Here is a 13095-nt window from a genome sequence, read left to right on the forward strand (position 1 = left end):
AAGATCTTCATGGGAGATACTAGACACTAACCAAAAAAAAAAAAAAAAAGGGCAACTAATAAAATCTGGAAGTTCCCAAACACAAGCACATCCGTGTGTCCAAACCAGAGGCCAAACACCCCAAGGCTCAGTGTAATTAGCACTAAACCTTCAGTTAAATGTTACTGCAACTTCTTGACCATTGCCTTGGGAATGAGATGCTGGCCAGACTCTGATGCATTGATACAACATCTATGCCTGTTTAGGGTTAAGTAGCGAAGAAGAGACCATGTAAGCTGTGGTCTCTGTGACTGGGAACCATGGTTTAGTGAAGACAGACTTGCTCTGACTTTAGGATCCCTAAGATCAGGCATTATTTCTCATTTAAAGCTTTCCAGTTCACCTTAAGAGAGCTTTCAGAAACTCCCTATCAGAGCTCCCACTTCAGTATCAGCTTTGTGCAAGCAGAGATTTTTTGTAATTTCTTTTTGCATTGACATGAAAAGCAGAGAGCAGTTAGTGTGGGGACCAGCCAAGCTCTCCCAGCATGGTGTCACCAAGCATGCACCCTGCAAGACAAACATCTTCTCTCCTGTGTGGGAACAAACAAACAAACAGCCCCGATCTCCACAATATAAACAAAATATGTCTAAGTGTCAAAACAAGTTGTGGAAAGGGAAAGGAAGATGGAGAACAAACTGATTCACAGAAGTCTCTCAGTTAACCTACCATAGTGCAAGCATGTAGGGAGCTGAGAAGTAGCTGTCTAATGCCTTGTGTGGATTGACCTAGGTTTCTGTTTATGACAGGTTGCTGCTGACATTCGTGGAGCAGAAAGACTTTGTAAGACAAAAACTAACAGGAAATGTAACAAATGCTCAGATTAAAGGGCTGATCAAAGGCTCCAAAGCACAGGGTTCTTGAAGAACCTCAACAGCCCTGAGCTGCGAAATGTTTTCATCTAGGCTCAGCCTGTGCTCCTCTTCCCAAAGCTAAGCCTGGCTCAAATATGAATACCGAACTACGACAGGGTGCCAGGCTGAGGAAAAGGAGAAGAAATTTTGCAACTGTGTGTAGTGTAGAAAATAAACAGAAAGCACCAATAAAACCACTGCTTGCGCTAGGAAATGAAGAGAAAGAATCTCAAAGTACAGTATGTCTTCCTTGGGAGAGACAAGCACAGTAGATGCATTTTTCTGGAGTACAAGTCTCTTACTGCTTCATATCTGGTTTTATTCTGACACCTTTAACCATTCTGCTGAACAGTTTTCACACTGTTGAAGGTGCTTCTGTGCGGCTTCCGTTTTTACCATCTGTGGACTCCTGAAGGTTAAAGTCATGCAGCATATTCTAATTTGCTCTAAGGTATAGCAGGATGCACTTCAACAGCCTTAACTCTTATTTTCTCTCCTCATGCCTTCTTTCATAAAGTGAAGTGTACCTGATTTGAGAGGTACTGGGGTAACATAAAAGGAAACAGGAAATTATTTTAGTGGGGTGGACTTGTCAACAGCCTGTCCCGGAAAAAGAACTTTACAAATACTCCAGCTTTATTAAAGCTCTTGTTGATATGACTGTCCCCTATTTATTTGGGTACATTTGAGGCTACAACGTCCTTCTATTATTCATACTTTGAAACTGGCCTTTATATCAGCTTCCTAAAGCAATGCAGAAGATGTATTTTCTAGAGAGAGCACCAGATGAAAGGGCTGACTGCCTGTCAGTTTTGGGGACATTTCCATACATATTCCATAAACACACACACACCTATGGCATATATTGACAATGACCTGGAACATATGCCATCTACCTGCAGATGTACCAGGATCTCTCAGACCTCTCTCTGACTTCAGTTTCATGCTTTCTTTACCATTACTTTCCTACTAGTCAATGGGAATAAAGAACTATAATTTCTGCTTTCTGCAAGGCCCATCATTCATCTTTGATATTAATAACAGCCATAGAATCACAGAATAGTTTGGGTTAAGAATGGACCTTGCAGATCATCCAGTTCCAACCACCTGCCACCTGCCCAGACACCTTCCAACTAGACCAGGTTGCTCCAAGCCCCACCCAACCTGGCCTTGAACACTGCCAGCAACAACTTTAACAAACAACTGCTGCATAAGTTTACACATAAAAGTGCCACACAGGTGACTGGTTACACCTGGAAATGGTTTTCTTAGCTGCTAGGTGATAAAACAATCTACAGAAAGACCAGTAGATTAGCAGGAGTCCCAGATACTTGGCTAATTTTAGTGCAATTCTGAACCATATCAAAACTTTTCTCATCATTTAAGGATATGGTACTTTGATACTGTGCTTATAAGACAATGCTGTATCTCACCTCAGTGAGATGGTCTCTTCCACACTCTCTCTCTGGATTGGTGTATAAGCCAAAAAAGTGTGTGAGAAATTGCAGCGAAGCAGAGCAAGTTTACTTTCCTAGAAAACCTATTATAGGCTGATTTGCTCACTGCAGTGCCCTCCAAGCCTTAACACAAAGTCTACATCCCAGTGGCAGGTAGGGCTGTCTTCCCTCCTTCCTTTCCTAAACCACAACCACTTAATGGTTACAGTGGATGGTTACTGTTTATCATTGGCTGCCATAAAACCATAAACTGCAGAAATACACAACTGGCCATACTGCAACACTGCCTCTGCAGCCATTAAGGCTTTCTTTTTTTGCTGGGTACTAACAGAAGGCAAGCTCTACTCTGGCATTCCTGCTCCAATTTGGAAGCAATTCCCTCACTGCCTCACACCAATTACATTATCTGTCTGGCAACATTATGTTGTAAGTTTGTGATATGCAAAGTAGAAAGGCATGCACTTCTCTGGGAACAGTACTAGTCCTTTGAAAGGGGAAAAAGTAGATCGCTAAACCAAACACAAATTCTGTGGTATGTGTATGCATTAAGGAATTATCTTTGTTTTGAAAAGTGATGGGGCCCTCTAGACAGCCTTAGGCTACCAGCAAATTCAAAAGCCACACATATATTGCCCAGATACTCCCAAAAGAAAGAAGCATGTTTCAAAAAGAGAAAACTGGTTTGCGATGTAACTGACCTACCACACAAAAAGCATTTTCTTAACCTACTGAGATTTTAAATATACCAGAAAAAGTAACTCTTAATGACTCGGACTGGGCAATCCACTGAGAACACTGTGAAAGCATAGCTTAAGCAACAGAGAAGCACCTGAAATTGCAGAATTTGAGTTTTATAAAGGTACAAGTACAGTTAACACACAAAAAATTGTTTCAATTTCTTGTCATGTTTTCCTTTGTGTGCTCCACTCCTGATGCACTTCTACAAATCTCTCACAATGTTGCTAGTTTCTGCTGCCCACAACAGCAGCATGTGCAGAATTTCTGTCTCCAGGTTGCCATTTTTTGTCAATAATTATCATTACAACTACATCCAACAGAAGACTTCCGTTGTGATGATCTGCTACCATGAAGAAAACTTCCAGCCACTCTTTCCTTTACTTACTTCAATTCCAGGTATTGCATGCAAATTACTACTTTCAGGAATTAGATGTCAATATTCTGTTAACTACCTAAACAGTGAGTTTATGTATAATGACTACAGGTTACATAGTTAGAGTGTCATACTTCATTTGCTTGTTAGTTTTCAAAATGCAGGAAAGAAAGGATAACTAATTGGGGAGCATTGAGCCTTTTGAACAAAATACTCCCAAACACATTATATATGCCTCCAGACGAAAAATACAGAAAATAAGTAATAACTCTATTTACTTGACTGTGGCTGGGGGTTGGAACTAGATGATGTATTTCTGCCCCAAAACCAGGATAACTAAACCCAATGTCCTTATATATTAAAGAATTTGCTATAATTTTTTTTTTTTTAAACAGGATATAAGCATCTTCTATGTCCTATAGACATTTCAGCAGCTCCCTTAATTCTTTAGAACAACATGCTCAATTTAACTTAACACTAGGAATCCCAGACCATCAGCAGTGCTTCGTAATGCAAAGAGATAACCTGTTTCTAGGATTGAGTATCTGTAAAATGTCTGCAGGTAGCATCTTTGCTGGTACCAGATACTTGAGGCAAAAGTCACAGATAAATTAAACCATGTATAACACACATCCTTTCCAAATCCTTCAGAATTTAGGTTATATTAAAGATTCTGTTGATTGCTCTCAGATTCAGGCAGTTCAGACATACTTTGTTCAGATATACCAGTTCAGACCTCCAGACTGTTTTGCTTTTATGAAACTGCTGAATTTTGCCCAGAAGTTAAGGTAGAACATTGGAAACATTCCGTACAATTGAAGAACTGAAAATGTTCTCATGCTAGGCTTCTTCATGCTTAACTCCTCCCTAAGGATACACTTAGCTCTTTCACCACAGATGTTTTGCTGTAGATCTCAATCCAGCCTTTTGAGTACCCTACTTCCGTTCTCTAAAGATGACCATGAATTCCATTCACAGTAACACATGTAACTCTTCAAAAAGAGAATGACTTGAATGGTCAGGTTCACTGTGTTCCAGGATGTGAGACAGTCCAGGCTGGAAATACTAACTTGCTGTACCAGGTACCTGGTACTTTGCAAAAGCAAATTCAGTGTTTCTGTATTTTGATTGCTAATGGGGTGGAAAAGAGTTACACAGCATTGCATCAGATGCCTTGGGTAATATATGAATATAATGAGGAAGAATTAATTTGAAAACTGTGTACCTTGCTGCAACAACATATTATATTTTTATCAGTCTACATGATGATTAGAACTTGACCCTTTTTACCTCTGAATCCACTCAAACCTGGTGGAAGTCAGATACACCATGAAGTTTTCCCCTGAAAAGTCAGTGTGAAACTGTCTGAGATTATGCCGGAGTTCCTCTTTTCCTTAATATCACACTAAAGTTAATGCAGGTCACTACCAAAGATACAATCCAAATAACAGCAAATAGGTTATAACACTTACTCATAACTGTATTGAAAAGACGTAAATAAGTCAACGTCCACAAAATTTATTTGCTTGCAGAAACCATACTTTTCTACTCCATAAAATGTTTCAGTTCCTCTCAATACACTCAAAGATTTTGGTAACATTTTTGGCCTCTCCTAAGGGACATATGGGGTATAAAACCATCATAAGAACTCCAGCAGGCCAATTATCTTTGGGAAGTGACTGAATTAATTATACTGTAGCAGGATTGCAAAAATACTTACGCTCCACGAAGTAAGAGCTGGCATCTATCTTCCAGATAATCTGACCACGGTGAGAGCCATTGACACCACGGTTCTTGTAGTCCAAAAAGTTTTCGGACAAGACCTCATCTGTAAACAAAGGGAACAGTCTCATCAAGCACCTGTTACGACATCATCTATAGCAGAGAATCAGGCTAAAAATATGCCTTTGGCTTGACAGAACATACTAGAGCTGCTAGACGGCTTGGCACCACATGCTGAGAGATCAGTTTTTTCACTCATTTATACTTTTACAAAGTACAGTTCTTAAAAGTCACGGCTTTTCCTGAAATGTAATGTTAAATGGATACATCCCTACAAAATTCTCAGAACTGAAACCACCTACCTGGGCATGGAAGAAGCCCTACTTAATTAAACGTAATTATCTAGCTGTAAGAGAGAGAATGATAACAAGAAATAATCTCCCCTCCCGCTTCTTCCCTTACCAAAACCCCACAGAAAACAGATGGAGGCATCTGTACTGCACTCACTCATATCTCAACAGATGTGGTTCTTTCTTGCAGCGCCCTGTGAAGGATACTCATTTGTGCAGAATCCTACCCACTGCATGCCTTCAGCTCTCGGCCTCCAAAACCAAATGACTGACAGCAAAATGCTGTCCCCTCGCAGTGTGTCGAGACACCCAGCAGCTGCCAAAGTACCAAACTGACCTTCAGGCTGAGGGAGTCATCCATAAAAGTGAATAATCTCTACACAACCATTGCAAGCCAAGGCTGACGAAGCAACTGCCTTGCAAACGCAGGGCTGCATGCAAATAAACGTCCGGCAGTGAGCCTGAGGAGTGCCCTTCTGGCTGTCCACACATGTCAATGTTTAGTCTGCTTCCAAGTTTCATTGCAGGCTGCTTCAACAAGCTCTTTCCACACCAATCTGCAAGCCCTACACAGTGTAGATGTGAGCAAACATATCTCCCCCCGCCCAGGTCAGGGCCTGGCTCTCGACCCTTTATCCAGCAGCTTGAAAACGAGCAGCCAGCGAGACCGCGCTGCAGCACCAGGGCCCTGCTCGCTGACCACTGAGCTTTCAAGCAAACAGAAACGCACACATTGCCACCACTGCAGGCCAGCACGTGGGTCTGATCATCACTAAATACAAACAGCACAGCAAAACCAGGACAGACACGAGAGGACATTTAGAGCCTGTCAGAAGGGAGCAGGGCTCACAGCAGTGGCCTGTGGGAGCCCAAAATGGCGGCAAACTGGAGGGCTGAGGCAGGGACCCTCACTGCTGCGGCTCCAGGGCATGCAATGGATTTCGCACTAAAGGGCTGTGGTCTCTACCTGCAGAGAGCAGCCAGCAGCCTCCTGGATGCCCTCCTCTCAGCAAGGGGGGCTTCTAATTTTAACAGAGATTTGTACAAATGCTCTTTAATCAGCTCAACCTTGGAAACAGTCCCGGGTGGGTGGGTGGGTGCTGAGACTTGGTTCTGAAGATGATTCCCATCAATTATCAGTTGCCCTAAAGGCTAAGGAAAAACGTGGACCACTCATCTGAGATTAAAATACATCAAACGCTATGAAGCATTCACTCGCCTTGTTATCATACAGGTCAAGGAGAAGATGAAGCCATGGAACAAGGGACACCATGCCTGAGGACAGACCGACAGTGTGACAAACTGCAAAGCAGAAGAGGCAGCCCAATGAACAAAGCCAAGAGACTCAAAGACACATAATACTATATATATATACACACACACACACACACGTTAAACAAAATAGACTTCTAAATCAAAGGAAACTACTCTTTCACTGAAAGAATAAAGCAGTAAGCAGATGCCAATGTTGTCCTGTTGGCTTTACATAGCTGTGCTCCCAAAGGAGGAAGGTAAGTGGGCTCCTGACACTGAACTCTGGTGCCACTCACTTGAGGGGTTTACAACAGAAATCCTTTTAAAGAGGTCATTAATGATTGCAATGGATAATTATAACTAGCAATGCTATCTACAATACGTTTTCCCTTTGCTGACTTGGTAGTTGTCAGCAATTATTTCGCCAGCTGTTTCATAGAATAAAATAGAATCATAGAATCAAGTAGGTTGGAAAAGACCTCTAAGATCATCGAGTCTAACAGTTACCCTAGGACTGCCAAGCCCACCATTAAATAATGTCACTAAGGGCAAACTGATTTCCCTTCAACATCTCCCCTCATGATCTCCACTCACAGTCACCCCTCATCTACTCCCCCATAATGGCTTACTCTGTACAGCTGTTACCCCTACCCCTCACAGTCACCCCTCAATAATCTCCCCTCAAGATCTCCCATCATGGCCATCTGTCATGGCCCATGGCCGCCCCTGCTCTCCTCTCATAAGCTCCCCTTGTGATTTCCCCTCACCTCCCATGGCCACCCCTCCTCTCCCCTCACAACCTTCCCTCACGACTGCCCCTCAAGTGGAATTCTTTCAGCACATTCACATAGTACATCTCTGTGGTAGACCTCTCAATGGTAAAATCCCCTGGAATGATTTCTGTTCCTCCTCTGTATGTTGTGTCTGGTTGTGGCTTCTTTTAAATTACAAATTCTATATAAAAACAGGGCAGGTAAATACACAGCACTGCTCTCAGAGCTTTGGCTTACTGATGACCACCTTTAGTGAAGGACCATCCTGCATACAGACTATCCAGAATCACCCACATCAATCTATGGAAGTAGGAACATGTATCTAAACACGCCAGGAGATTTAAACCTATGAGCTGTCTCTTTTGCTTTGGCAGGGAAAACCCTTTATACTTAAATGTGAGCATATACTGCAGTGATGCACTGAGCTGGAGCCTGGGAACCCTGCCCGGCCCCGCATCCTCAGAGAGGACATCCCTCAACTCAGGCATGCTGCTCTCTGGCTTTATCACTAGTGACGTTTATTTGTCCTATTTAGGCTCTGTAAGCCGCTGGAGATGCTCCAATGCCTGCCATGTTATTAAGATGTATGGTAATTACTGCTCCTCAAGATACGCTGTTTATAAAATAACATGCTTACTTAAGGTGGCTTCACTGAGGTAGGCTAGCTAGCCTTGCTTAAGGAAATCACAGACATTTTAGGCCAGAGCTTAGTGGCACAATCAGATTTAGAATGCTGTGTTCATAGGTATAGTATCTGTGGGGGCCAGCTGGCACTTCCACTGCATCGGCTGTCGCCTGCTTCCCACAGCTGGCACAAAGGCAGCATGAATTCTGCATCACGCAATCTCTCTATCTGACAGTGATGTCAACATATGCCCATACCCAAACCAGATCACGTCCCTGTTGCAAGCTGAGCCAGCAGGGACGACTGCAGGAAGCCCCTTCCTACTTTTTGTTGGAAACATGCAAGAAACCTGGAAAGCCAGGCTGAGAAAAACGACCGCTCTCCATCTGCATCCCCAAGGTAGAAGACTCTTGAAGGGAAGGGATAAGCAAGCCGATCTACGGTTACTGACAGGTTAGCTGACAGGCAAGACCACGGGAGAGCTGGAATAAGCTGCTCTCACTGAGTAACATCTGCACACAGAGGTGAGGTGAGAGATGTGGGTATGCAGGAAGGACAGCATCCAAAGCAAAAGGTCAGGTCACAAAGCACATCAGGGAAGGAATGCACGCACATGGAGCTGGTCATGTGCACACAGTTTATGGAGAGCAGCCACTGATTAAATAGAGGCTCAAGCAGTAGAAAGGATATTTTCATAGGAGTTTATGGAGCTCTGCAATATGCAGCTCACCCCAAGTAGAAGTAGTGGAGCCTTTAAGTATAAAAATATCTTTGTAAATATAACCTATTTACAAATGTCATTATTTAAAAATCCAGTATGTAGATCCTTTCCATAGCCAGATGTAAGCCCTGTCAGTCTCTTCTGAAAAGGCAGCTACTGCCCTCTTTCTAAAGAAATAAAACTTAGTTTTAGTCCAGTAGAAATTTACATTAGTTGTGATTTTTAAGCCAGACAAATTTTAGCTCTAGAAAAACATATGCAGGTCCAAAAGGGAAGTCTTTCTCTTCCAGTTTTTGAAGGTATGTGTTTTTGGAAAGTGAAAGATAAGATATATCCCTTGACATGTTAAAGATAGCAGTAACTTAAATTCATCAGGAGCTTGGAATGTATGAATGTGCCTGATCAACCTGTTTTAGTTGGCAGGTGATTCTATTCCAGGCATGTTATTCCCTGAACATGGACATTATGCATGTAGCACATTGACACAGAAAATTGTGCATGTGAAATACAGAGCTTTTCAGCACACTACATATATGTGCATGTGCATACATATATTTATCAGCATTTATGCTGTAAGCGAATAGACAATATGGTATGTTAAAGAGAATGAGTGTGTGCAAATGAAAACAGATATTATTTCATATTTCTGCTGAGAAGCCCTATAACAAAAGAACTGACCTTAAAAACATGTTGCATCTTAATTCCCAAAGGTAAGTACTGAAACGCTTCATTTCACCTCCACACAAAAGGAAGAGCAGAGTTAATGCTGCTCCCTTTCATATATTTCAGCCAGCAGCTAATGGCTTTTGACATTTTTCCAATGAACCATTCTAATGCATCTTCTTCCCTCTATTTTTTAAATGATATTAACCTTTAAACTAGCTCCTGTATAGCTGGCAATCCATTGCATAGCCTGGGTTTGGTCCTGCTTGGCCAAAAAGCAAACACTTTGTGATAGCTCAAAAATCTGTGGCTTCATTTCCCTGGATGGTAAAAAGCTAAATAATTAAGCAAAGTGTCAAATGAGGGAGTATTCGGAATGTGCTGCCCTTTGAACATCATCAGCTGGTCGAGACAGGGATGCTGAGGGCATCTAAGTCGGGGAGCCAGCAGACTGCTCTCCGCTTCCCTGCTCTGGGGCACACAAAGGTGCCAGCTGCCTCTTGCTGGTGAGAGGGAAGGCGGCCGCAGACCTGCAAAGCTGTGCTGGGACAGAAGCAGCAGCCGTCAGACCTCCTGCATCCGCAGAGTCCCTAGAGGGAACCTCAGGGGAGCAGGTGATGCATGACCCGGTGCCAGGAAGTCAGGCCTGAGCAGCAGCCAGAGGGAACAAGGCATGCTAGAGGCAAACATTAACAAGGGCTTTGGGAGCCGGCAGCAATTCTGACAGACTGCTTGTCCTCACCAAACCAGATACCTCCAAGCACAGCTTTTCACTGCTAAAAATATTCTGTGCTATCAATTCCATGCTGAGCAATCCCAATATACTTCACAAGAACTATATATAGAGAGAGATAAAGAACCATGGCCACCAAGAAAGCTATCTTTCAGATGAAAGACAGTAACCAATTGACAAAAAGCATGCTGTTCTTCAGAGGAAATAGGGAAATGCTGATAAAGGCCAATTCTCAAAAGGATCTGTAAAAAACGTAATGGGGACTTCAAGTGCTGTCAGCAGCCTGCACTAAGCAGACACGACCTCAGTATTTGAAAGCTTGCCTGAAATTCCCACAGAGAAGCAAACAAATAGTCAATAGATCTTCCTCAGAAGGACTGATGGAGTTCCAATTATAAATAGCTGAGAGACTCTTTTGCTCAGTTTGGTTTTACTTAAGAGGCAGAAATGAAAAACCTACTCCCCTTTCTCACACAGTAACTTGCTGATACCCATAATCAGTCTATCCTTCCACATTCTCCAAGAAGAACAGCTACAACATTCAGAATAACCCGGGCTACCTTCAAAGAAGCAAATAACATGAAACAGAAGCACAATGTCAGATACGTGCCTGAACTTGGAACACTATTCCAGCCTCTCACCCATCACTAATTTGATTTAGCAGTCCATATTACAACACTTGCTTTCTATAAACTTAATGCAATCATGCTGTAAAAATAGAAGCTACACTTTCTGTCTCGATCCCTTATGAATAAGAAATGCTGTACTCCTGAAATTACAGAAGGACCTATAGTCTTTAGTAGAACAAATTTGCCTTAGCTTGGAATTTAAATGTGCTTTTGGCCAATATGCCCTAGCTATTATGACATACGAAGACAGTTAGCTAATTGCTTTTAAAAATCATTTTCTGTACAAAGAGGCTGAGCTCTGGTTGATCTGTTTTGCAATTTGCATTGAAAGCTACAGGAAAGCTACATTATACAGCACAGAATATCAATAAAATAAAATTACCCTAGATAATACAAGTATAAGCCATGGATAAGCTTCCTATTTCTAATGTTTCTTCTCTTACCATCCAATTTATCACTTGAAGCACAGAAAATGATGACAGCAGCCCCTACAATTCACAAGTGCAGCTTGTAATGAGCTCTATCAGGCCATGACAGGGTTTCCTTTTGCAACGATTTACCATTACAAAACCTAGCCTTTGGAAACCCTAATTCCAAAGAGTTGTACAAATGCTTATCATTTTGCAGGAGACGAGCTATTAATGAGAAGTGTATGCAGAAGATGCACATACGGATTTCTTATTTATACAGATACAACAGTAAATAAATAAATAAATATCACAAATAATGGCTCTCATTATGGGAGTCAATAGGAATGTTTCCACTGACTTTAGCAGCTACAGACCCAGCTCCAATGTGGATCGAAACTTCACTGTTAATTCATTTGCCAATTTCTCCTGCAGACAATGAATATACTGCAATTTGCAGTTTGCATCATTCCTTCTACAGCTTCCTAAGGAGAAGAGTTCTGGAAAACAAGGGCAAATCCTGAAAGCTCAGTCCTTGATGTAAGAGCTCTGCAGGTGCTTTGTTTGAAGTACATGAAAGGTTCCATGTTAATGCCATAAAAATTAATCCCCTGCCCACCTAAAGAAAAGTAAACTGGGAGGGGGAAAATGTGAACAATGACTGGAGAATAGCAGTGAGAGGAAGACATGGCAAGAGAAAGAACAAAAGAAAGTAGGGAGATAAAAGAGCATAAACTGTCATAAAATAGGGATATAGATGGCAAAGTTGCAACAATACTTGGCCACTGCGGGCAGAAGATGATGTCCTAAGTAAATCTGTTCCAGACACAAGGAAAGGCAGGCATGGTGGTTTTAAAACCTGAACCACCTAATCAGGAAGAACTACACATAAACCCCAAAGGACACCTGCAAAATCAAAGAGCTAAGATTTTCAGCAGAACGCTTTCACCCTTGACATGTGGCTTTCAGAGCCATATACAACGTCACCCTTCAGCATCCTTCAAATTACTGCTGGGAGATACATCCTGATCTTTCATAACACCAATACCAATTAAAAAAGCAAACAAGACTGCAAAGTAGAGAGACCCAATCACACTGATATGCCTATGGGTTTTCAGAAGGGTCTGGATGAACTGTGGATCCAGTTCTTCCTCACTGCCCAATCCTCCTTTCACTGGAACTAACCACACTGAGAATCTCAGCTCTGTCACTTGAAGGACTTCTCTCTCATTCCCTGCCACTATGGATCCTCTGGCTAAAATCAGAGCTGGTGGCAATGGGCCTTATTCTTCTATGGCATCCTTGAAGCGTTTGGGATTTGTCCTCCAGTGCAACCTGTCACTCATCTATTGCTCTCCACTAACTACAGATCTTCTGCTGAAAAGGCAGAACAAACGAGAAGAGCAAATTGTTGAGCTGGGGCTCCACAGCTTCTGTGGAGGCTAAAAGACCCACAGCAGATGTTTGGTTGCAGTGGGATGGGCGTCTATTTAATAATACTGGTGTCATTTGGTTCTGCATACACTTAAAAGTGTGATATTATCTACATAACTCCAGTTTCTCCTTCAGCTATGCCTGTCCCAGCTACAGCTCTTGCACTTCCAGATTTATTCTCACCACTACAGCACATGGACCACGCCTGGGTTTTAGTACAGCACAGCTATACGTCAGCTATGTACTGCATAAACCTCTCCACAATTAATGACATCCAGCTCACATGCAGAACTAAAACGGGAGGGAGGAATCCAAACGAAGAT

General features: G+C 42.3%; 1 protein-coding gene across 9 annotated transcripts in view; it reads right to left on the bottom strand.

The window, feature by feature from the left end:
* HECW1 (HECT, C2 and WW domain containing E3 ubiquitin protein ligase 1) overlaps positions 1 to 13095 on the bottom strand; it is a 253865-nt gene that overhangs the window by 150902 nt on the left and 89868 nt on the right. For all 9 annotated transcript variants that reach the window (XR_009966068.1, XM_062625356.1, XM_062625357.1 and 6 more), the window contains one exon: positions 5182 to 5289. Coding sequence is in view for 8 of the 9 variants with exons in the window: in XM_062625356.1 (XP_062481340.1) it covers positions 5182 to 5289 (108 nt within the window). In the remaining variant the exon portion in view is untranslated. The remainder of the gene's footprint in view (positions 1 to 5181; positions 5290 to 13095) is intronic.

The sequence above is a fragment of the Pezoporus occidentalis genome, unplaced genomic scaffold, assembly GCF_034315485.1.
Source record: "Pezoporus occidentalis ecotype Australia unplaced genomic scaffold, CSIRO_AGI_Poc_V1 ctg28, whole genome shotgun sequence".
In the NCBI taxonomy this organism is placed as follows: domain Eukaryota; kingdom Metazoa; phylum Chordata; class Aves; order Psittaciformes; family Psittacidae; genus Pezoporus; species Pezoporus occidentalis.